Source organism: Oncorhynchus clarkii, chromosome 4 (assembly GCF_045791955.1).
Source record: "Oncorhynchus clarkii lewisi isolate Uvic-CL-2024 chromosome 4, UVic_Ocla_1.0, whole genome shotgun sequence".
NCBI lineage: Eukaryota > Metazoa > Chordata > Actinopteri > Salmoniformes > Salmonidae > Oncorhynchus > Oncorhynchus clarkii.
The window spans coordinates 67,126,895-67,152,279 of record NC_092150.1 but is presented as its reverse complement, the minus strand read 5'-3'; the positions used below and the strand labels follow the sequence as shown (position 1 = coordinate 67,152,279).

Genomic DNA, 25,385 nt, shown 5'->3' with positions numbered 1-25,385 from the left:
GAATGAGCCATCTAATTCAATGAATGATGGAGCCGAGTTGGCTTTTTATCTCCAACATTTCAATTAAGTGCCTCAAAGCTTTTTACTATAATTTTTATATAACTGTTTTTTTTCATAGTATAGTTTCTTTTTCTAATTATTTTGTTTAGTCATATGATTTCTTAATTTGCAGTCCATTTGCCAATTCAGCTGGGCTGCCAGACTTATTTGCCATACCTTTTGCCTCATCCCTATCAACCATACAATTTTTTAATTCCTCATCAATCCAAGGAGATTGAACAGTTTTTACAGTAATTTTCTTAATGGGTGCATGCTTATTAATAACTGGAATAAGCAATTTCATAAATGTGTCAAGTGCAGCATCTGGTTGCTCCTCATTACACACCACAGAACAGCAAAAATGATTTACATCATCAACACATGAATCACTACAAAACGTATTGTATGACCTCTTATACACTATATTAGGCCCAGCCTTTGGAACTTTGGTGTTCCTACATATGGCTGTTATATTGTGATCACTACATCCTATAGATTTGGATACTGCTTTAAAGCAAATGTATGCAGCATTTGTAAAGATGTGATCAATACACGTTGAAGATTTAATTCCTGTGATGTTTGTAACTACCCTGGTAGGTTGACTGACAACCTGAACATTATCAAGCATTTTACACATATTATCCAGATACTGACTGTTAGCACTTGGTGGTCTATAGCAGCTTCCAACACGAATGGGCTTTATGTGAGGCAGATGAACCTGTAGCCATATTACTTAAAAAGTATTTAACAATAGATCGTCTCTAAGCTTTACAAGAATGTGGTTCTGAATATAGATCGCAACATCGCACCCGTTGCCATTTCTGTCTTTTCGGCAGAGGTTATAACCATGTATGCTACCACTGTATCATCAAAGGTATTATCTAAGTGAGTTTCAGAGATAGAATATGCATTTTATCTGTTACAAGCAAGTTATTGACTTCATGGACCTAGTTTCTCAGGCTGCATATGTTAATATGAGCTATTTTCTAGCACTTTTCTGGGTTGCTTGATTGTTTTGAATGCTTTACTGGGAAGCTTATCAGAAGTAGACTTGCTCATGTTATTTATATTGGAATGGATAGTGCAGGGTGAGCTGCACAAAGTGGTCTTCCTACTAGGGCATACTGTCTAAGTGCTAACAGTGTAACTCTGGTTCATAGGCTCATGTTTAAAGCATACAATAGCTGTAGGATAAACAGAGGTATTCGGTGCAATTAGGGGCACATAAAATAATAATCATAACGCAGCATTATGACGACTCAATGTCACAATGGTAGGGATTAACAGAGCTGGTCTTGGATCATTGAAAAGTCATAGTTTCAACACAGCCTTGAAATGTGTGGCCAGTCCAGGAGCCACGATGATTTGGATGGACTCTGTCATTCCTGTGGAGTATCTTCTGTTTCCAGAAGGAGTCAAAGTTATCTATAAAAGTGACTCCAGCAGAGCTACAATAATATTTTAGCCAGATATGTAATGCCAACAGTCTGCTGAATCTTTTACACCCGCAACCCAACGATGGTACTGGACTTGAAATGATTGGCCGTTTTTTGGAGTCTTTTAATACTAAATTTAGTTTTTTAAAATCAGTTTTCAAATGTTCTGAGTTGGCCCTCCTGATGTCGTTTGACCCAACATGGACTACGACAGTGTCAGCTCCCAGCTCTCGAACTGTTTGGGCATAGACCTGGAAAGTATGACAGAACTTTGCAGGCTATCTCTGCAGTAGATTGCAACTCCTCCCCCTTTGGCAGTTCTATCTTGATGGAAAATGTTGTAGTTGGGGATGGAAATTTGGCGGAGTGTGCTAAAGCAGTGAGTAAAACAAACTTAGGGAGGAGGCTTCTGATGTTAACATGCATGAAACCAAGGCTTTTACGGTTACAGAAGTCAACAAATGAGAGCGCCTGGGGACACACAGGGCCTGGGTTAACTTCTACACTCAAGGAACAGAGGAGGAGTAGGATGAGGGTACGGCTAAAGGCTATCAGAACTGGTTGTCTAGTGCGTTGTGAATAGAGAATAAAAGGAGCAGATTTCTGGATGTGGTAGGATAGATTCAGGGCATAATGTACAGTAGGGTGCGGGTACAGTGGAGGTAAACCTAGGCATTGATTGACGATAAGAGAGGTTGCATCTCTGGAGGCACTAGTTATGCTAGGTGAGGTCACCGCATGTGTGGGAGGTGGGACAAAAGAGCATGTTGAGTGGGACTAGGGACTCTGCAGTAAAATAAAAACAATGATAACTACCTTAAACAGTATACAAGGCATATTGACATTAGAGAGAAACATAAAGTGAGGCATAAAGCAATCACAAGTGTTGATTGGGAGAGCTAGCTAAGACAACAACGGGTAAGACAACAACAGCTAATCGGCTGACAACAACAACAGGTAAAATGGCGATGAATAGGCAGAGAGGGTCAGTTAACTACACACAGGGCCTGAGTTCGAGGCTGACAGATAAACTAAATAAACTAAATGGAGTACAGTGATTAATGAACAGTCCAGCAGGCATCAGCTATGTAGCCAAGTCATCATAGGGTCCAGTGAACAGAAATAGATGAAACAGGGAAGCCGTTAGGTAGTCGTTACTACGCTAGCCGGGAGATGCGCCTGTCTCGAGGCTAACTGGTGCTAGCTTTGGGACAAGGGTGTCACCGACATCCGGCAAAGGCCAGTTGAGGGCACATCGGACGGAATTACATCGGCAGACCAGTCATGATGGATCGGCGCTATGATGACGTTGCGTCCCGTGCTAGATATGATCAATACAAGTGGATGTCGCAGATCCAACACTACTGGTATGCACTCTAGTCGGGTGAGCGATAACCTGGGTCATATTATAGGCTTTAGTCACAGTTAGAAGCTTCCTCTTGAGAGGATAGCTAGTTGCTAACCAGTCAATGTTCAGGTCATGCAGAAAATAGTCCTCCCTGTTAACATCACACACACTATCAAGCATTGCACATATATATATATGTGTGTGTGTGTGTGTGTGTGTGTGTGTGTGTGTGTGTGTGTGTGTGTGTGTGTGTGTGTGTGTGTGTGTGATGTTGGGATGAAGCTACAGACCCGGAAGCTTGACTCCGTCAGTCATTCCAGGCTTTTGGGAGGGAGGGTGGACAATGAGCTTGTCGTAGCAGATGTAAGCAATGTCCCCACACCCCCTGGCAGCTTTTATAGCTGGGAAGTCCTCGTTGAGGAAGATTTTAGTTCCTCTCAAGTTCTTGTCTCTCTCCAGAACAGCCATCTTGTCCTTGAACCTTAGGACCTTGACCACTATCGGCCTGGGTCTGTCACCTGGGCTCGTTACCGGTTTTTCAGAACTGTGGGCGCGATCCACCTCAATCTTCCTATGATCCATCTGCAGCTTTTCGGTGATAATTTTCCTCACTTTGTCCCTAGACTCCATCCAGGTCTCAAGTGGAGACTCTCCAAAACATTGCTATTCCTCCTGGATTGTCCCTCGATAGTCTGTTTTCACAGTCACCTGTAATAATGACTCACAGACAGTTCTGTCATCTCACGTGGACATACAGTTTGTTGTCATCTTGCTGCAAGTCTCTTTCATGTCATACACCTCTCCCTGGAAGAACTGCAAACTGTTCTTAAAGTCTAGGACCTCTGGTCAGATCGCCCATTCTTTTGTTAGTTGAGTCCGCCAGTTTTGGACAAATCATTTGAAGCAATTTTCCTGTTGCTGTAATAATTGCTTGGACATCTTGTTGATTTAAAAGATCACGCACCTGTGTTAGCAAAACACTGTCCTCTCCATTACTCCAACCTTCTTTAACTTTGTGCGGCATGATGGTAGCAATGTAGGCTAGTGCTGGTACTACACAGGGTTCCAGCCAACACAGCTTGCAGGGCCGACAGAAATAGTAACAAAGAGTAGGTCCCAGCCACAAACGCTAAGTGGGGTGGGGTCTATACGCCAAGTAACTCATGCACAATGGGAGCCAAAATTCTAGTATTTTGACATTCTCATTCATAAAAACACATTTAGCAATGCAATTCAATCTGCAGTGAGCAATGAAGAGAGAGGGAGATAGATAATTACGGTACCCATCAAACCACACAAAAAAACTATCTGTTGGGGCTGTGGCTGGAAAGTGTTCAGGAGCAGAGTATTACTATAATACCATACCAACCCTCTATGAACATGAGTGTTCCTGGACAGGAAAAACTCATAACACTGTGGTCAAGAAAAACTCATAACACTGTCCATGAACACATGATATGATACAATTTATTGTCCTACGGGGATATTTGACCTGGAAAATTAAAGTGTGCTGCTGCTTCCACATAAATAAATACATACATACATACAGTTGAAGAAGGAAGTTTACATACACATAGGTTGGAGTCATGAAACCTCGTTTTTCAACCACAAGGCAATGCTACCAAATACTAATTGAGTGTATGTAAACTTGTGATGAAAGTGATGAAAGAAATAAAAGTAGAAATAAATCATTCTCTCTACTATTATTCTGACATTTCACATCCTTACAATAACGTGGTGATCCTAACTGACCTAAGACGGGGAGTTTTTACTCTGATTTAATGTCAGGAATTGTGAAAAACTGAGTTTAAATGTATGAGGGCATAAACTGACGCCAGCAGAGTAAGCAGACCTTCATGTAGTAAAATAAATGTTACAAATAAATAAATAAATAAAAAGACCTACAACACATTTAAAAGCACATTACTGAACACTAGTGAGACTCATGTCACCTACTGTAGGCCGACAGTATATTTAAACCCGATAAAACTTGTTGCAACTAAAATGTAGTTGAAATAAGCATCTGCATGTTTGCCTGGCATGGATCGTTCGTCGCCCTCTTCAACCTCGCCAATGCCGCCTGATTCTCCGCCAATGACGTGACTCTCAGCCAATAATTACATTTAGAGGATTGGAGCAATCTAAATTAATATCTAAGGGGCATTTTATCTTAGGGCAAATCTGCTCTGTGAGAATATCTAAGGGTCTTTTACTATAATTATAATGCCGGGTTAATAATAATAACAATAATAATGATAGCTTTGTAAATAAGGATGCATAATGAAAAGAACATTACATGTGCAAAAGATGGTGGTATATATTTTTAACCAATTTTGGTCTTCAATGCAGGGCCGACAGACAAGGTCCTTATTTGATTTATTTTATAACTGAAAGTGAAACCAACTTTCTATGGCTTTAAAAAAAAAACTATATTTTGGAGATGATTTCATTTCAAATAACCGAAAGTGAGCGGTTGTAACGTGGGGCGGCAGGTAGCCTAGTGGTTAGAGGGCTGGGCCAGTAACTGAAAGGTTGCTAGATTGAATCTGTGAGCAGACAAGGTAAAAATCTGTTGTTATGCCCCTGAACAAGGCAATTAACCCACTGCTCCTAGGCTGTCATTGTAAATAAGAATTTGTTCTTAACTGACTTGCCTAGTTAAATAAAAGGACATTCTTGAACATGCGGTGAGACATTCTTCCTAATTTGTAAATAAAGCCAGTTTGATATTTAGATTATTTATTTCAGATTTTAGAGGGAGAGAAACCAAAAGCCCACCGTGCCTATTTCTTGGAAAATCGTCAGTCCACATGTCAAGTGAAATTTCCCCATTGAGTTAGATAGAGTTCAGTGTGTCAAATCGGAGGGCCTGTTGGCCGGACCTCTGGCAGCCTCTATGAGGGTGCCACAAGGTTCAATTCTCGGGCTGACTATTTCCTCTGTATATATCAATGATGTTGCTCTTGCTGCTGGTGATTCTCTGATCCACCTCTACGCAGACAACACCCTTCTGTATACATCTGGCCCTTCTTTAGACACTGTGCTAACAAACCTCCAAATGAGCTTCAACGCCATACAACACTCCTTCCGTGGCCTCCAACTGCTCTTAAATGCTAGTAAAACTAAGTGCATGCTCTTCAACCGATTGCTGCCCGCACCCTTTACAAAATAGCCCCAACACTCTACTCAGCAAATTGGATGTAGTCTATCACAGTGCCATCCGTTTAATCACCAAAGCCCCATATACCACCCACCACTGCGACCTGTATGCTCTCGTTGGCTGGCCCTCACTACATATCCGTCGCCAAACCCACTGGCTCCAGATCATCTATACGTCTTTGCTATGTAAAGCCCCGCCTTATCTCAGCTCACTAGTCACCATAACAACAACCACCCGTTGCACGCGCTCCAGCAGGTATATTGCACTGGTCATCCCCAAAGCCAACACTTCCTTTGGCCGCCTTGCCTTCCAGTTCTCTGCTTCCAATGAAATGAACAAATTGCAAAAATCTCTGAAGCTGGAGTCTTATACCTCCCTCTCTAAACATCAGCTGTCTGAGCAGCTTACCAATCACTGTACCTGTAAATAGTACACCCAACTACCTCATCCCCATATTATTACTTACCCTCTTGCTATTTTGCACCCCAGTATCTCTACTTGCACATCATCATCTGCATATCTATCACTCTAGTATTTATTGCCTACCTCCCTACTCTTCTACATTTGCACACACTGTACATATATTTTTCTATTTTTCTTTTATTTTGTGTGTTTGACTGTACGTTTGTTAATGTGTAACTCTGAGTTGTTGTTTTTGTTACACTGCTTTGCTTTGTCTTGGCCAGGTCGCAGTTGTAAATGACAACTTGTTCTCAACTGGCCTACCTGGTTAAATAAAGATGATTTTTTACTTTTTATTTGGTATTTACCCAAGTTCTCTCTTAACTCCAGGACCACCAACAGTTTTTGTGGTTGTTGCCTGATACAGGACTCTAGTGCCAGAGGAGAGACTCTCAGACTAAAAACGCCTCCATTAATTGCCACAGTTTAGACTACCGATAGATCAGCGTTCTAACTCCACCTTGTGATGGTGTGGTGCAATGACAGAATGCCACCATCTACCACTAACGGCCACGGCATAAGCTCAAAACTTTTAAAGGAAGAACCACTGTACCTCTGCTGCAGAGGACAAGTTCATTACAGTTATCTGCAGCTCAGATTGCAGCCCAAATAAATGCTTCACAGAGTTCAAGTAACAGACACATCTCAACATCAACTGTTCAGAAGAGACTGCTTGAATCAGGCCTTCAAGGTCGAATTGCTGCAAAGAAACCACTACTAAAGGACACCAATAAGAAGAAGAGACTTGCTTGGGCCAAGTCACATGAGCAATGGACATTAGACCGGTGGAAATCTGTCCTTTGGTCTGATGAGTCCAAATTTAAGATTTTTGGTTCCAACCGCAGTGTCTTTGTGAAACGCAGAGTAGGTGAACGAATGATCTCTGCATGTGTGGTTCCCACTGTGAAGCATGGAGGAGGTGTGATGGTGTGGAGGTACTTTGCCAGTGACACTGTCTGTGATTTATTTAGATTTCAAGGCACACTTAACTAGCATGGCTTCCACAGCATTCTGCAGCAATATGCCATCTTATCTGATTTGTGTTTAGTGGGACTATAATTTGTTTTCAAAAGGACAATGACCCAACACACCTCCAGGCTGTGTAAGGGCTATTTGACCAAGAAGGAGAGCAATGGAGTGCTGCATCAGAAAGAAGGAGAGTAATGGAGTGCTGCATCAGAAGACCTGGCCTCCACAATCACCCGACCTCAACCCAATTGAGATGGTTTGGAATGAGAGTGAAGGAATGAGAGTTTGGACTGCAGAGTGAAGGAAAAGCAGCTAACAAGTGCTCAGCATATGTGGGAACTCCTTCAAGACTGTTAGAAAAGCATTCCTCATCACGCTGGTTGAGAGAATGCCAAGATGTGCAAAGCTGTCATCAAAGCAAAGGGTGGCTACTTTGAAGAATCTCAAACATAAAATATATTTTGATTTGTTTAACACTTGTTTGGTTACTACATGATTCCGCATGTGTTAGTTCACAGGTTTGATGTCTTCACTATTATTATGCAATGTCAAACATAGTAAAAATAAAGAAAAACCCTTGAATGAGTAGGTGTGTCCGAACTTTTTATTGGTGATTTAAGGCCTACTGACCAGGCTCCAGTCCTACCTCGGTGTCTCTTTTACTGTTTAGACATTTTATTGACAGGGGGGGACAAAGGAATGTTGTATATGTTCAGCCTGCATCTAGGCAACCTATAACACCACCCCAATGGCATCAGCTGACAATCTGTGTTCAGTACATGTGTGGGGTACGATATGACCTTTCTGGACCTTTTCTGACCCGTCTTATGATGGTCTGCTCGAAAATGTCCTTTATAGACCTGTGATTCACAACAATACGTTTTATACACATAGACTTTCAAAAGTGAAATCAATCACGTCTAAAGGCATGATACATAGTGACACATACTTGCCAGGATGACCATGTCCATGCCCCAGAATATACTCATGATCCAGCCCACCATGACGATGGCCGTGAGGATCTGGATGAAGGCTGCTGCGATGTTCAGCCAGAACACACAGCACATGTGGCGGTCGGGCAGGTCCGTCCGCGCTCCGCACAGCACCGTGAAGGCCGACACGAATGTACCTGCGGAGAGAAGACGCAGGTGTAAAGGCGCACGGACACACACACACACACGGACACACACACACACACACACACACACACACACACACACACACACACACACACACACACACACAAAATATTAGGACTCTGATGATCAAAGAGAGTGGGAGCAGGTCAAAAGAAGTTTCAAATACAATATTCATTCACATGCAGCAGTGCAACACTATGTCAACTGACTTATGGCCCAAAACATTGTCCAGTCAATTAGGAAAAGGTTCAATAATAAACTTGAATTATACCACAGCTGGTTTACTCTGCGGCAGTATAGTGAGCGTGTTTGTGCCTATGGTGATCTGAACCAAACCTCATACGGGGTATGAATGGTTAAATGTTGGCCTCTAAATCAATGTTACTTTCGCAAAAAAAAAAAAAAACAGCCAAAGGAAGTGAACAAATAAATATTCTCCCATTTTCCCACTATGTTTCATTTGAATCTGTCTTCAAATGAGACATACCATTAATCATACTGGAGATTCCAACGAGACACAGAGTAAGTAGACTGCCAGAGATCTGCCTCCCTTTCCCTTTAAAACGGGCCAATCAGGCTAAGAATAGCCTCCAAATTTCCTCTGTAGGCAGATAAACATGATTTACAGGGAAAGAGCTCAACAATCAACAGACAGCAGCAGGGGACTAGCAGTCCTTGTGTTCACTGTTCCTGTGCCAAGTTTGGCTTGTTCAGATGAGACCATTTCATAATTGCATTAGAATGGTAGGTTCAATTTTACACAACATCTAATTTAGGAGAACTATAGTTAACAGACTTGTGAAATGCTCTTTAATTGATTGATATAAGTATTTCATCCATATAATTTAGAGGGTTATGTATGTGAGAATGAACATGACAGATCGGTTGATTTCAGACCGACTTGACATGCTGCTTAATTGCTGTCCTTTTCAAATCAAGGTTATATCCTACTGGAAATCCGTCCATACCATACTGATCTAGAGATAATCAAATTATGCCATGGTGAGAGATGATGCAAAATTGTCTCCTCTCAGTAATTCTAAATATGAACAGAGCACATGCAAGAATGTGAGAGTCACAACAAATCCTCTGACAGGCCCAGTGCAGCCAAAAACAAGATTTGTCTGTGTTTTATATACTCTATAATGTACCACCCACGACCAGAAACTGCACCTAGCCTCAAAACAACCCTTTTTATCCCTTTTGTTTTTACACTGCTGCTACTTGCTGTTTATCTATGCATAGTCACTTTACCCCTACCTACATGTACAAATTACCTCAACTAACCTGTACCCCCGCACATTGACATGGTACCGGTAGCCCCTGTATATAGCCTCGTTATTTTTATTTTATTGTGTCATTTTTTACTTTAGTTAATTTTGTAAATATTTTCTTAACTCCATTTTCTTAAAACTGCATTGTTGGTTAATCTCAGTACTCCTGTTGTATTCGGAGCATGTGACAGATACAATTTGATTAGTTTTGATTAGATTTAATTAGTACAGGCCAATTCCACATACCATACAATTCAATGCACGAGGACTACTTTTAACAATTTTCACAGAAAACTTTGCATCTGCACTGCTTAAGTAAATATGCTTTTGTCAAACTTTCAGTGGACATTTTTAAAAGTAGTCCTTGTGCATAGAGTTATATGGTTTGTTAAAATTTGCAATCATTGGTGTTTGTTTGGAATACATTTTAAATTGAAAAATCTCAGTGTCAGCATCACTGTTACCATGGAATTGCCCTACAGCATGTGGTCACAGATAGTAAAAGCTTTCTGCAATGACACTTATAATAACATACATCGTTAAAGCTGTGATTAGAACAAAACATTTGGGGTGGCAGGTAGCCTAGTGGTTAGAGTGTTGGACTAGTAGCTGAAAGGTTGCTAGATCAAATCCCTGAGCTGACAAGGTAAAAATCTGTTGTTCTGTCCCTGAACAAGGCAGTTAACCCACTGTTCCTAGGCCATTGTTGGAAATTGGAATTTGTTCTTAACTGACTTTCTTTCCTAGTCAAATAAAATAGGTAAAGACAAGAAACACAAATAAAAGTCCAACCACTGTTGGTGGAATTTCCATCAATAATCTTTGTTTCGCTTGTCTCCACCCCCTCCAGGTGTTTCCCATTATCCTGTGTTTGTGTGTCCAGTGTGTCAAGCCTACCAGTGTTTTTCTCTCCCTGTTTTCTAGTTTTCCCAGATTTGACTGACCCTGACCCTGAGCCTTCGTGCCATTCTGTACCTTTCGGACTCTGCTCTGGATTACTGGTCTGAGTCTGCCTGACCTTGACCTGTCATTTGCTCCCTGTTTTTGTAATAAACTTTTGTAACTGTCTGCATCTGGGTCTTATCCTGAGGTCTGATAGTACGAACTGGTGATGACTGACCCTGCAGACTCAGACCAGCTCCGCAACGCCATCTCCTCCCATGGAGCCACCATTAAGAGACATGAGGAGATACTCAGAGGACTTATGGACTGATTCCAGACATTGGCAGAATGCCATGACTGTGCCTTGAATACAGTGCTGAAGCAATTCTGTGGATTATCTATGAGGCCGCCGGCCACGACAGTACCCTCCCAGCCCCCCCCAGTAACACCGCTGTCAGCAGTGCGTCTCTCCAGGCCACCCCGGCTTCCCAAGAACCCCGCTTAAGTCCTCCGGAACACTTTGCTGGAGGGTCAGGAACCTGTCGGGTGTTTCTCTCCCAGTGATCCCTCATTTTCGAGCTGCAGCCCTTGTCCTTCCCCTAGAGTGCTCGAAGATAGAGTATCTCATAACACTAATGTCCGGGAGGGCTCTTGCCTGGGCTACTGCGGTGTGGGAAAAACAATCTGCCGTGAGTTATCCTGGAGGAGTTCGTGGCTGTGGTGAAAAAGGTTTTTGATTCTCCGTTGTCTGGGAGAGAGGCTGCCTGGAAGTTACTTCAGCTTCGCCAAGACTCCCGCAGTGTGGAAGACTATGCGATTGATGTCTGCGCTTTGGCTGCCGAGAGTGCCTTGAACACAGAGTTCCTGTTCGTCATATTCCTTAAAGTATTATCGGAGGAGGATAAGGACGAGCATGCAGCCCGGGAGCTGCCTACGGATCTCAATTGGCTCATCGCCTTGACCATCGATCGATGGGTGGCTACGGGAACAGGTGGGAGAGGAGGTCTGATTTCAGTCCCAATCACTCGCCAAAGGATCCCACCTTGCCTCCGAGGAACTCCGGAAGTCCCCGGCGTCTACGTCTCCGAGGATCCGAGCTTACCCGAGGTCCCCCGAGAGTCTCTGAGGTCTGCCGACTCGCCTTTTTCCGGGCAACATGGCAGAGCTAGGTTGTTTCCAGCCGAATGCTTATGCTGACTTAACACCCAGAGCTGTCTGTATTGTGGAACTGCTGGTCATTTTGTGTCTACCGGTCCTTTAATTAGACCAGGCTCATCAGTAGTTTATGAGTACTCTGGTATGCCACACTGTGTGTTTTTCTTCTCCACTTATTCGCACCCCTCTCCATGCCAACCTGCTGTTGGGTGACTCAGTCTAAATCTCTCTGGGTTCTCATTGACTCTGGGGCCAACGAGCGTTCCATGGACGCCACCCTGGTGTCTGAGCTGGGCATCCCCACTCAGCCCCTCTCCAGTCCCCTGGACGTTAGAGCACTGGATGGGCACTCCATATGCAGGGTTACCCACAATACTACTCCTATCCACCTGCGTGTGTCCCGGAACCACAGTGAGTCTATACAGTTTATGCTCATCAAGTCTCCTCAGGTTCCCATGGTATTGGGGTGTTCTTGGCTCTAGCGCCACAATCCCCTTATCAACTGGACTGTGGGTACTATTGGGGGCTGGAGCCCGTTCTGCCATGTCCATCGCCTGAAGTCGGTGCAGCCTGCCTCGGGAACATCTTCCTGTGGGATCGGAAGAAGCCTCTGACCTCTCAACTGTTCCCGTGGTAGTACCAGGATCTCTGGGAGGTTTTCAGCAAGGCCCGGGCCACTTCGCTTCTTCCGCATCAACCCTATGACTGCAGGATCAACCTTCTCCCGTGCACTACACTACGGCTGTATTTACTGTCAGGTCCGGAGACCAAGGCTATGGAGACGTGCATCAAGGACTTCCTGGCTGCAGGGGGTATCCATCCTTCTGCCTCCCCCTCAGCGCACGTGCATCGACTACCTGGGCCTGAATGACATCACGGTTAAAAAAAAACGTTACCCGCTACCACTCATCGCATCGGCTTTCGAGCCGCTCCAGGGGACCACTATCTTCTCTAAGTAAGACCTGCAGAAGACCTTCCACCTGGTACAGTTACAGGAAGGTGACGAGTGGAAGACAGCCTTTAACACTGCTAGCGGACACTATGAATACCTGGTGATGCCATTCGGTTTGACCAATGCTCCTGCTCTGTTCCACGCCCTAGTTAATGACGTTCTCAGGGACATGTTGAACCGGTTTGTGTTCATCTACCGCACATATGTCAGAGTCAAGGCCCGCGGGCCACATCCGGCCCGCAAGAAGGTTTTTTACGGCCCCTGGGATGATCTTGATTTATTATTAGAACCGGCCCGCAGCAAGCCGGCAGCCCGCAGATCTTTTACACGCACCAATACTACATTTCCCACAATGCAAAGGTGACGCACCGAGCAGTAGGCTGCTTCATTTCAATATTTATTGGCACAGCAGTCGTCAGCATCACAGTAAAATTAACTTTCAGATACCCATCAAAAATGGCAAAACGGAAGGTGGATACTGAGAACCGGGGGTTTCAAACAAGGTGGGAGTCGGAGTATATGTTCACGAAGGTAGCTGGAAAACCTGTGTGTCTTCTGTGTGGAGAAAGTGTGGCGGTACTGAAAGAGTATAATCTGAGACGACATTATGAAACGAAACACGCGGACAAAAACAAGAATATGGACATGGAACAAAGGCTACAAAAGGCAGAGGAATTAAAACGAGGCCTCAAATCTCGACAGGCTCTGTTCAAAAAAGCCAAATCACAAGGCCAGGCTGCTGTCAAGGCCAGTTTTATTTTGGCAGAAGAGATCGCTAAATCAGCCCGGCCATTTACGGAGGGGGATTTCATCAAAAACTGCATGATTAAAGTTTGTGACGAAGTTTGCCCAGAAAAAAGGCAACTCTTTTTAAATGTGAGTCTGAGCAGAAACACCATTGCCGAGAGAGTAGACCAGTTGTCCATCAATCTAAAAGAGCAGCTTGTGAAAAAGGGAAAAGATTTTATTGCATATTCCTTGGCTGTGGATGAGAGCACCGACATTTCTGACATTGCCCAGTTGTCAATTTTCATCCGCGGAGTGGACTCCAACCTAAGCGTGACAGAGGAGTTTTTGGCTTTACGTCCTATGCATGGCACAACTACGGGGCATGATTTGTATGAAGAGGTGTCAAGATGTGTAAATTAGATGGAGCTGCCTTGGGAAAAACTCGTGGGTTTGACAACCGACGGAGCACCTGCGATGTGTGGACACAGGAGCGGACTGGTGGCGAAGATACGGGAAAAGATGCAAGAGGAAAACGCGACAGGTGAGCTGACAGCTTATCATTGTATCATACACCAGGAAGCGTTGTGCGGTAAAGCCTTGAAAATGGAGCATGTAATGAGCATCATCACGCGCACAGTTAACTTTATCAGAGCCAAAGGTTTGAATCACCGCCAGTTCAAGGCATTTCTGACGGAGTTAGAAACGGAGCATGGTGATTTGCCTTATCACACAGAGGTGCGATGGCTAAGCCAGGGAAAGGTGCTTCAAAGATGTTTCGAGCTTCGTGAGGAGATTTGTCTGTTCTTGGACAGCAAAGGGAAAGACACAACACAACTCCGAGACGAAATGTTTCTGTGTGAAATGGCTTTTCTGTGTGACATTACGAGTCATCTGAATGCAATAAACTTGCAGCTGCAGGGTCGGGATCGTGTCATCTCTGATATGTTCAGTACAGTGAAGGCATTTAAAACCAAACTGACTCTGTGGGAGACGCAGATGCGGAAAGAAAATTTGAGCCACTTTCCCAGCTGCCAGACCATGAAAGAGAAGCTCTCTACCAGTGCGTTCCCGAGCACACAGTTGGCTGATAAAATAGGTATGCTTGCCGCTGACTTTCGACGCCGATTTGCTGACTTTGAAGCACAAAAAAGCAGGTTGGAACTGCTCGGTAACCCATTTGCTGTTGACGTGGAAAGCTCACCACCAAACCTCCAAATGGAGTTGATTGACCTCCAATGCAATGATGCACTGAGGGCAAAATATGCGGCAGTGGGTGCTGCGGAGTTCGCCCGTTTCCTCCCCGGCACAATGCCCCAGCTGCGCATCCAGGCTGCTCAAACGTTGTCTATGTTTGGCAGCACATACCTGTGTGAACAACTGTTTTCTTTGATGAACCTGAACAAAACATCACACAGAAGTCGACTTACTGCTGAACACCTCCACTCAATTCTGAGGATTTCTTCAGCTCAGAGCCTTACCCCGAACATTGATGAACTTGTGGAAAAGATGGGACACCACCAAGTATCACCCTCAACCTCAAACAAGTGAACATTACTGTGCAATCACATATTTAGAGTTTTTACTCAGTTCAAGTTTAAAAGTTAAAATTTAATATTTGTTTTCACTGCATGTTACTTCTCCTTAAACAAAGTGTTGTTTTTGATTAATAGATTTTTGCACTTTATTTTTTTGTATTTCAATCCAATTATATTTTAAAAATATTTCAGTTGAGTGGATGATAGAAAATTGCTATTATTGTTTTTTCTTTGAAGTAAATTTAGCCCACTTTTGCTAAAATAGAAAATATAGTCTACTGATGGTGCCTTGAATACCGGTTTCTTTCATTTAATGTTCATGTTATGGGGATATTTATATAAAGGAAATTTGTCTTTTGTGTCTGTTGAAAATTAAAGATTACTGACAGAGCCATAAGAAAATATTGCTTTATTTATCTGATCATATTGTAATATATTTGTTAGGTTTTCAGTAGGTTCAATTAGGTTCACTAGACTATATGCGTCATTTAAAAATTTTTCAATGAACATTCGAACAGTCCGGCCCTCGTCTTGTAGCTGATTTTTTTATTTGGCCCTCCGTCCATTTGACTTTGACACCCCTGATCTACCGCAACGATATCCTCGTCTTTTCCCGCTCAGTTTAAGAACCCGTTCGCCATGTCCGACAAGTCCTCCAGCGTCTCCTGGAGAACCAGCTGTTTACCAAAGCCGAAATTTGCGACTTCCATTGCTCCATCATGTCCTTCCTTGGATACATCATCGCTGCTGGGAATGTGAAGATGGATCTGGGAAAGGTGAGCGCTGTGGTGGATTGGCCCTAACCCACGTCCAGAGCGCAGCTGCACGTTTCAGGCAAGCTCAATGGGCCCTGTTGTTCACCCGGTTCAACTTCACCATCTCCTACTGCCCGGGGTCTAAGAATGTTAAGCTGGACGTGCTTTGACACCGCAATTGTCCTGCTTCTACACCCTTGGACATTCTTCCTACCTCGTGCCTGGCAGCTACCCTCGTCATGGGTACAGAGAAACAGGTCCATGAGGCTCAGCGTTCCCAACCGGACCCCGGGGGGCCTGTCGGACCCTGGCCTTTGTGCGACAACACTTTTGGTGGCCCATCATAGTTCCGGATGTCTCCGCTTTCGTCGCCGCCTGCACTGTCTGTGCTCAGAACTAGAGGTCGACCGATTAATCAGAATGGCCGATTAATTAATTATTTCTTTTTCTTTTTTCTTTTTTAAAAATAGCTTTATTTAACTAGGCAAGTCAGCTAAGAACACATTCTTATTTTCAATGACGGCCTAGGAACGGTGGGTTAACTGCCTCGTTCAGGGGCAGAACGACAGATTTTCAACTTGTCATCCAATCTTGCAACCTTACAGTTAACTAGTCCAACGCAATAACGACCTGCCTCTCTCTCGTTGCACTCCACAAGGAGACTGCCTTTTACGCGAATGCGGTAAGCCAGGGTAAGTTGCTAGCTAGCATTAACCTTATCTTATAAAAAAACATTCAATTATAATCACTAGTTAACTACACATGGTTGATGATATTACTAGATATTATCTAGCGTGTCCTGCGTTGCATATAATCTGACTGAGCATACAAGCATACAAGTATCTAAGTATCTGACTGAGTGGTGGTAGGCAGAAGCAGGCGCGTAAACATTCATTCAAACAGCATTTTCATGCGTTTTGCCAGCAGCTCTTCGTTGTGTGTCAAGCATTGTGCTGTTTATGACTTCAAGCCTATCAACTCCCAAGATGAGGTTGGTGTAACCGAAGTGAAATGGCTAGCTAGTTAGTGCGCGCTAATAGCGTTTCAGACGTCACTCGCTCTGAGCCTTCTAGTAGTTGTTCCCCTTACTCTGCATGGGTAACGCTGCTTCGATGGTGGCTGTTGTCGATGTGTTGCTGGTTCGAGCCCAGGGAGGAGCGAGGAGAGGGACGGAAGCTATACTGTTACACTGGCAATACTAAAGTGCCTATAAGAACATCCAATAGTCAAAGGTATATGAAATTCAAATCGTATAGAGGGAAATAGTCCTATAATTCCTATAATAACTACAACCTACAACTTCTTACCTGGGAATATTGAAGACTAAAAGGAACCACCAGCTTTCATATGTTCTCATGTTCTGAGCAAGGAACTGAAACGTTAGCTTTCTTACATAGCACATATTGCACTTGTACTTTCTTCTCCAACACTTTGTTTTTGCATTATTTAAACCAAATTGAACATGTTTCATTATTTACTTGAGGCTAAATTGATTTGATTGATTTATTATATTAAGTTAAAATAAGTGTTCATTCAGTATTGTTGTAATTGTCATTACTTAAAAAATATATATTTAAAAAAAATTGGCCGATTAATCGGTATCGGCTTTTTTGGTCCTCCAATAATCGGTATCGGCGTTGAAAAATCATAATCGGTCGATCTCTACTCAGAACAAGACCCCTCTGCCTGCCCTTGACCTGTCGTTTGCCTGCCCCCTGTTTTTATGAACTTTTGTTACTTCGAACTGTCTGCATTTGGGTCTTATCCTGAGGTCTAATACTCTCCTCTGTTCCTGTCTCCCTCTCTCACCAAAGCCCCTTCTCACTCAACCCCCCACCCCATCCCTCCCCCGCCCACCCCTGCACAGAGTCTGTGTGTGGAGTGAGACAGGGGGATGGTGAGTGTCATCGTCCTCATGCATTAAGCCGCTGATGAATGTAATTTTCTCAAGCGTTCACACTTAGTGCCCACTGAAAAAGAGGGAGGTTAATTATCCTGTTTAGTCCTTGTTTTTTGACGACAAGAGAGAAATAGAAAACTCTCACTGCAAGTGGCCTTGGAAGGGACCACTTGTGACAGAATTAGAGGGGAACTCATCTGAGCTGAAGAAGCAGAGAGAGAGAGGGAGAGAGAGAGAGAGATGAGAGAGAGAGACCTTTTTAAACACTCAAACAATGTCAACAGTACTGAGCACCAATGAGTGTCTCATGTTGTTCCACACTTCAGTCCAGGTGCTAATTTGTTGGATAATCTAAAAAGCTTGTCCTTCATGATTTCAATCTACTCGTCTGTGCTATTCAAAGCATTGTTTTTCACATTTATGATTGAACATTGTTCATGGTGTAGTTCCAGAATGATTCAAAAAGGTCATTTCCACACAACATTTAGATACCCTGTCTTTGTAAAGTAAATCTACTAATGCTCGGGTGGCCCCAAATAAATTAAGAAACTCGATTCTAGCCAAAGGTCCTAAAGAGTTCACAGGCTGGTATTTACTAACCCACACAGAAACAGAAAACTGGATATGCCGAGATTGAAATAGAAAATGACCTCTGCTAAATTTAACCTTGGCTAAAAACATACTCCCCCTGCCTCACAACAACCGCCTCCAATCCCATACTCACTCACTCACTCACTCACTCACTCACTCACTCACTCACTCACTCGGCCCTAGCCTTTTTTGGGGACCCAAGTGAAATTTTGTTCTGAGCATCAACAAAAAAATGTGACCACCCCGTGTCGACAATGGAGAGAAGAAAATGACATTTTGGAGTTAATTTCCTGCAATTCTACACATTATGCCATGGAATGTAGAGAAAATGTTTCAGTGTTAAAGCAAGTTTGCTGCAATTCTACACATTTTGGCATGGGGCAGAGGGAAGATTTTTGAAATGTATAACAAATTTCATGCAATTCTACTCGTTTTGCCATGGGGTGGCTTTTCTACTCAATTTGCCATATAGTGGAGAGAAATGTTTGCAGTTTTGAATACGATATCTGAGTGAGTGTGGCGAACAAAATCAATGCCCCCCCCTCCTCGACGGTAATTTGACAATGGTTACTACAACTTTAGAAAGCTGGAAAGACTAACTTACCAATCTAAAAAATGTTAGCTGACATGGGCTAATTGACTCACTGTCAGTGACTGACAACAAGAGAAAAATTGCTGATGCACAACCAAATTTCAAATTGCAACTTGTGTATTGTACTATTCTAACTCTCAACATTAACTGTTTTTCTTTTGGGGGGGGGGGGGGGTTCATCTGTGGGCCTAGAAAATGGGGTCCGTGGCCACCAGTTGCCCATCCCTGCTCTAGCACTAGCTGATACAGCCAATCAATCATTCACCCATGCAACCACCCCCACATTCACTGGGCCTGCCTGCCTACCTGGGCTCAACATCTGCTCTCTCAACAGATCTGCTCTCTCATTATGGCGGCATACTACAACATCCATGCTCTAGCTGGCTGGAGAGGGCCACATGTCAATTTGTTTGGATTATATCGCCTCCAAACATATTGGGATAGCGTATAACTAGTGGACGGTTAACTTGCATCAAAGCAAAACCCCACATTCAGTACTGTCTGTGCCTACCTGTGTTTCTGATCCCTAGACGCTAACAAACTGTGTATGACAGCTAGATAACAGTCTCTCTTTCTGTGTGTGTGTGTGTGTGTGTGTGTGTGTGTGTGTGTGTGTCTGGCAGACGTGGGATTAGCCTTGAGGTTGGGCACATGGGAGATGTGTAGCCTGCCATGATGGCACTATTGTCAAAGTCTTTCCAGCATGCAGACCGGAAATTGAAAATGTGTGCTTAAGTGACCTCAATTTATCATTTTTATAAAATGACACAAGCTCAAGGACAAGTGCAGCATGCACTCTGGGCATGTGACAGCAGCGCCATACTGTAACAGGCTGCAGGTGCTACAATGTATGACTAATCTAATTTGATTAGTTTGAATGGCCAGAATCTAGAACAGATACACTCTTGTAAAAAAGGGTTCTTCAGATGCCCCAAAGGAGAAAGAACCCTTTTAGGTTCCATGGTGAACCCTCCGTGGAAATGGTTTTACATGGAACCCAAAAGAGTTCTACCTGGAACTAAAAGGGTTCTACTTGGTAGCAAAAAATGGTTCTTCAAAGGGTTCCCCTATTCGGACAGCCAAAGAACCCTTTTAAGTTCTACATAGTACCTTTTTTTTACGAACAGTTTAGGGATCCAGTTTGAATTAAATTATATTAGATTGATTGACTGTGTTTGAAAAAACAGTATCCAAATATCACATCAACTCTATTCATCTGTTGCAATTGTGGTGGGTTGTAGAATATTTCTGCATCCACAAGTGTGAAAACCTGTCAAGAAACACCTTTCTCCCATTGGTATTAGACCGCACTTTATCAAGGGCATGGAGCTGCTTGTTTACAATGAAGTAAACTCTAACAGGCTGACCACACCGCTAGCGTCGCGAGCATTGCAAAATAAATGTAGAAATCTATGTTATTCAATTATTGCACCCACACTGCTCGCGTTTGCCAACGAGCGTCTGCGTTGCCAAGGGCTAAAATAGAAATCAGTTCTATTTCTGATGCAGATCGCGCTGCAAGTCCTGCCTCTCCCATCTCCTGATTGGTTTATATAAGCAGGTACCCACGTGCCATCTCCTCATTGGTTATACCCACGTGGGTGACTGAAAGACGAACGAGGTCAGTGGCAGTAATGCACCTAATTTATGAAAGTTGCCAATCGCGATATAAAGTCAGGAGAAGAAAAAGCGTGGAAGGAAGAGAGATGAATAGAAACGATTCGGTTGACCGGTTTGTGTGTGGATTAATTGGCGGAGTAGAGGACCTTGTGCATTTCAGGTAAAATAACAACTCAATGTTTATATCCCAGGACAAATTAGCAAGCCTGTGCAAGCTAACTAGCTAAATTGCCATGAATGTTTAATGCTTTTCGACCTGTCCTCAAATGAATACAATTGGTTCAGAGTTTGTTTTGATATTTTGTGTCGAGGTCACCTTTGGTGTGGGGGGAAAATATAAATGTGCGCTCGATGGGTTCCGTGTTAGGGAGAGACTTGAACCGTCTCTGAGGTTTGATTTTAAAACATTCCCATTGAATAATAGTTCTTATTGATATTAATTTGTCAACACTCAACCAAGATCCCAAATACACATGACACTGAAACAGCAGGGGTAGCCTATTGTCTACTTCTAAATAAACCCACATTATTCTCTTTCCCAAACCAAGACACAAAGCCATTCTGGAAGTTCAGTCAACACAATTAGAGACTGGGGGAGGATATCAAGATGTCCTCATGCAGCCCGACGCTTTTGCATCATATGATGGATCTCTGCTCTTATGAATCATTTTGCGATGTCTACCCAGACCTCATTTTCCTCTGTTTTCAGTAATGGAAATGTGCATGTGTCTGGATGGAGCTGATTAAGTTGCTTCTGGGAAGGAAGGCTCACGTTTATTGCTTAGAGGGGGTTTGTCATTAATCATCCAGCACTTACTCTGACACGTCACTGTAACCACTCACCACGTACGGCAATTTGTTCTGGCCCAATGTATTTACATTTCTGATGGCCACCGGGTTTCTGTACAGTATTAAAGCAGGATGGATGGTAGAGATGGAAGACGTGTGTCTGATGTTATCTTACTCATCTAAAGGGTGAAACATCAATTCTCTGTGCTTCTGTTGGGGTGAGGATCTGTAAGCCAGCTGTGTCGCCGGACCAATGCCAAACCAAGCATCTCCATGGCATCGCTCTCTCTCTCTTTCATCTCTCTTCTCTCTCAGTCCTAATAAAGCTTGTTTACAGTGTGTTAGATGGCCAGTACTGTACTGTAAGATATCCAATGAGTGTACAAAACCATAGGAACACATTTCTAATATTGAGTTGCACCCCCTTTTGCCCTGAGAACAGCCTCTATCTGTCGAGGCATGACCTACAAGGTGTCGAAAGCATTCCACAGGGATGCTGGCCCATGTTAACTCCAATGCTTCCAACAGTTGTGTCAAGTTGGCTGGATGTCCTATAAGCGGTGGACCATTCAGGAAACTTTTGAGCATGAAAAACCCAGCAGCGCTGTAGTTCTTGACACATTCAAACTGGTGCGCCTTGCACCTACTACCATACCCTGTTCAAAGGCACTTAAATATGTTGTGTTACCCATTCACCCTATGAAAGGAACCCATACACAATCCATGTCTTGTCTCAAGGCTTAAACATCCTTCATTAAACAGTCTCCCCCCCTTCATCTAAACTGATTGAAGTGGATTTAACAAGTGACATCAATAAGGGATCATAGCTTTTACCTGGATTCACCTGGTCAGTCTATGCTATGGAAAGAGCAAAAAAATGTGTTGTACAATCAGTTTATGTCCTACTGTGTTCACTCAAGTCATGGCATATTCTATGCAGGTCTACCATCTTGGGATTAAAAATGTGAGTGGTCATTTCAGGTGTATGCAATTAGCTTTCCCTAAAACAGCCCATAATCTCCCCCTGCTATGCGTCCTACTCCTGCTGAGTGTCACCAGAAAGAAAGGCACAGCCATCCATAGAGAAGACCTTTAATGATAGGAACAGCCTTCTGTTCTGGTAGCTCTACCTGCTGTCATGGAAACGGCAGCGTACTATGGGGAGGGAGAGCAATGGGAGTGGTACAATGGGGGCCCTGTAACCATTCAGAAGGCCTTGTGATTAAAGGAGCCAATAACAACTTCTCTGTAACAGGTTAGGGGACAGAGAGAAGCCACACATGGCCTGTTGCTTCTGTGGTTTGACTGTGGTTTTCCTACGTTGTTTTTGATGCTGCCTTTTTAATTTTATGAATCACATTGTAATGCTTTGCCATTGTCAGAATGCTATTCTATGATGTATCCACAGAAGAAGAAAAAACACATCCTGTCCAAGGTTACAGTGGTCTTCCCATTGTGTGAAAACTAATGGAGAGTGATACAGTACCTCCAACTGTCTCACTTGTTGATCAGATTATAATGGACATCCTCCACAATACCTTAATTGTAAAAGACGGGAAGACACAAAAGTGAAGAAAGATTGAGCAAAAAATAAGAGGATTTCTTTAATTCTCCATCAAGACCAATAATTAGAACTAATTGTTCTTTCAAATATACTGTTTTTACATTTAGGGAGCTTCATGTAGCCTACAATGAAAACAGGTCTGAACAGTTAAAAAAACAGATACCAAAGTCCAATTTGAATGTTTCCATTGGCATATCTTTGAAGGGTATTCCTACGACTAGTCATTGATCTTGAAACTGAATTCAATTTGGACCAGCCTCGCCAAACAGATAAGGATCAGATGGGACAAAAGCCAATGCTATTTCCCTCAACCAATGAATCCCCATCCCTCTGTCCACAGTCCCAGTCACACTATCTGGTCTCACTCTAAAGGTAGCCTAATTTCTCTCTCTAGAAAGCTGCTGGTGAAAGGTGCTGACAAACAAGCTAGCAGATATTAATTTATTTTGTCAGTTCAGCAGAGGATTTTTTTATATATTTCTTTCAATTATAGCCGTATCAAATCCAGTGCCAATTAACAAGATTTCATTTAACTTAATTTGGCACACAACACATGCCACTAGCAATTACAGTAAACACAAGGAGAGGGTGTGTTAGATATGGCTCACTGACTGTAGAGGGGAGGAGATGTCTCTTTGTATTTAGCACTCAGCTACTGTACATTACTACTTTCTATCCGCTCTCTGTTCCTCATCTCAGGTGCTGACTTCACAGACGCCCAATCTGACCAGTCAGAATCTGGCCCTAAGAAATATCCCTCCTTCCTAATAAAACATAAAGCTGCTACTTAAAAACAGCTTTGCCCAGCACCTGTGAATGCATTTATTTTCTCTCAGTCGTGGGACTAGTGGAAATCCCAGTTGACGTGATGGCCTTGCAGGAAGTGTGATGCTGTTTCAGTGTAAATAGGCTGATGAGACAGCAACACTAGCCAGGGTATAGGTCAAACCACAAAATCAAGAATAAGACTGGTGATTGGACAAAACCTGAAGAGACATGGTAGTCACACAGAAACCTCAGCCGCTGCTGGGTGACATGGGAACTGGGAAGGCCTGTTGGCAGCTGGCAGTCTCACCCACAACACTCAGTATAGCCAGTCCTGACTGAGAAGGGAGGAAAGCTCTTTTTCACTGGTGTGGATGGCCAGATGGTGGACCAGACCACCCCACCCCACCCCACCCCTCGGGTTCCTGAGTGGCACAACGGTCTAAGGCACTGCATCTCAGTGCTTGAGGCGTCACCACAGACACCCTGGTTCGAATCCAGGCTGAATCACAACCGGCTGTGATTGGGAGTCCCATAAGGCGGCGCACAATTGGCCCAGCGTAGCCCGGGTTTGGCCGGTGTAGACCGTCATTGTAAATAAAAATGTGTTCTTAACTGACTTGACTAGGTTAAAAAATAATTTTAAAATACTTGAAAGAATAAATAAACATAAAAAAAAATACTAATAAAAACCACAAAAAATATAAAGAATTACATCTGGGCCAGCCAGGAACACAATGACATTACTGGGATGCCACGGATATGCCACATGGAGAGACACATTTATAGTGTTACACACTCAGTACTATAGACTCCCTAGGCCTAGTCCCCACAAAGACAGCCCAAAGAGGACAAGTCATAGTACTCGGGCCATGGATAGTGTCGTATAAAAGGGCGATCAATAACTGTGGTCAATAACCATGGATACATGAATCTGAAAGGAATCTAAGAAAGACTGTGTGTAGCTCCGTCTGGCTCTATTGAAACAGATACTGAATAGAAATACTGTATGATCAAATAACAACAGTGACTCAGTCAGTGAATGGCACTGGCAGTGAACAGCAGAGTAGGCCTAGTTCACTTTTCTAACGAGGGCCGAGCAGCTCCTGGCTCCTCTCCTTTCAGATGTGCCTGCTATGAAAGGGATATGTGGGGCCTGGGCTCCACAGGATTCATTAGGTTTAGGGCAGGATAGTGTGGAGATCAATGTTATGCTGAAAATGGAAATCACTACTATACAGATCCCATTACTGACTCCCATTAGATCCTCTAACTCCGTGGTCCAGGTTAGAGGTCGAGCGATTATGATTTTTCAACGCTGATACCGATACCGATACCGATTATTGGAGGACCCAAAAAAAGCCGATACCGATTAATTGGATGATTTTTTAAAATGTATTTGTAACAATGACTATAACAACAATACTGAAGGAACACTTATTTTAACTTAATATAATACATCAATAAAATCTATTTAGCCTCAAATAAATAATGAAACATGTTCAATTTGGTTTAAATAATGCAAAAGCAAAGTGTTGGAGAAGAAAGTAAAAGTGCAATATGTGCCATGTAAGAAAGCTAACGTTTAAGTTCCTTGCTCAGAACATGACAACATATGAAAGCTGGTGGTTCCTTTTAATATGAGTCTTCAATATTCCCAGGTAAGAAGTTTTAGGTTGTAGTTATTATAGGAATTATAGGACTATTTCTCTCTATACGATTTGTATTT

General features: G+C 43.2%; 1 protein-coding gene across 1 annotated transcript in view; it reads right to left on the bottom strand.

Moving 5' to 3' along the window:
- Positions 1–25,385, bottom strand: part of LOC139407795 (stum, mechanosensory transduction mediator homolog) — a 44,102-nt gene that overhangs the window by 13,444 nt on the left and 5,273 nt on the right. Inside the window, exon 2 of the mRNA XM_071151660.1 lies at positions 8,364–8,543. Within this exon, the coding sequence (XP_071007761.1) occupies positions 8,364–8,543 (180 nt within the window). The remainder of the gene's footprint in view (positions 1–8,363; positions 8,544–25,385) is intronic.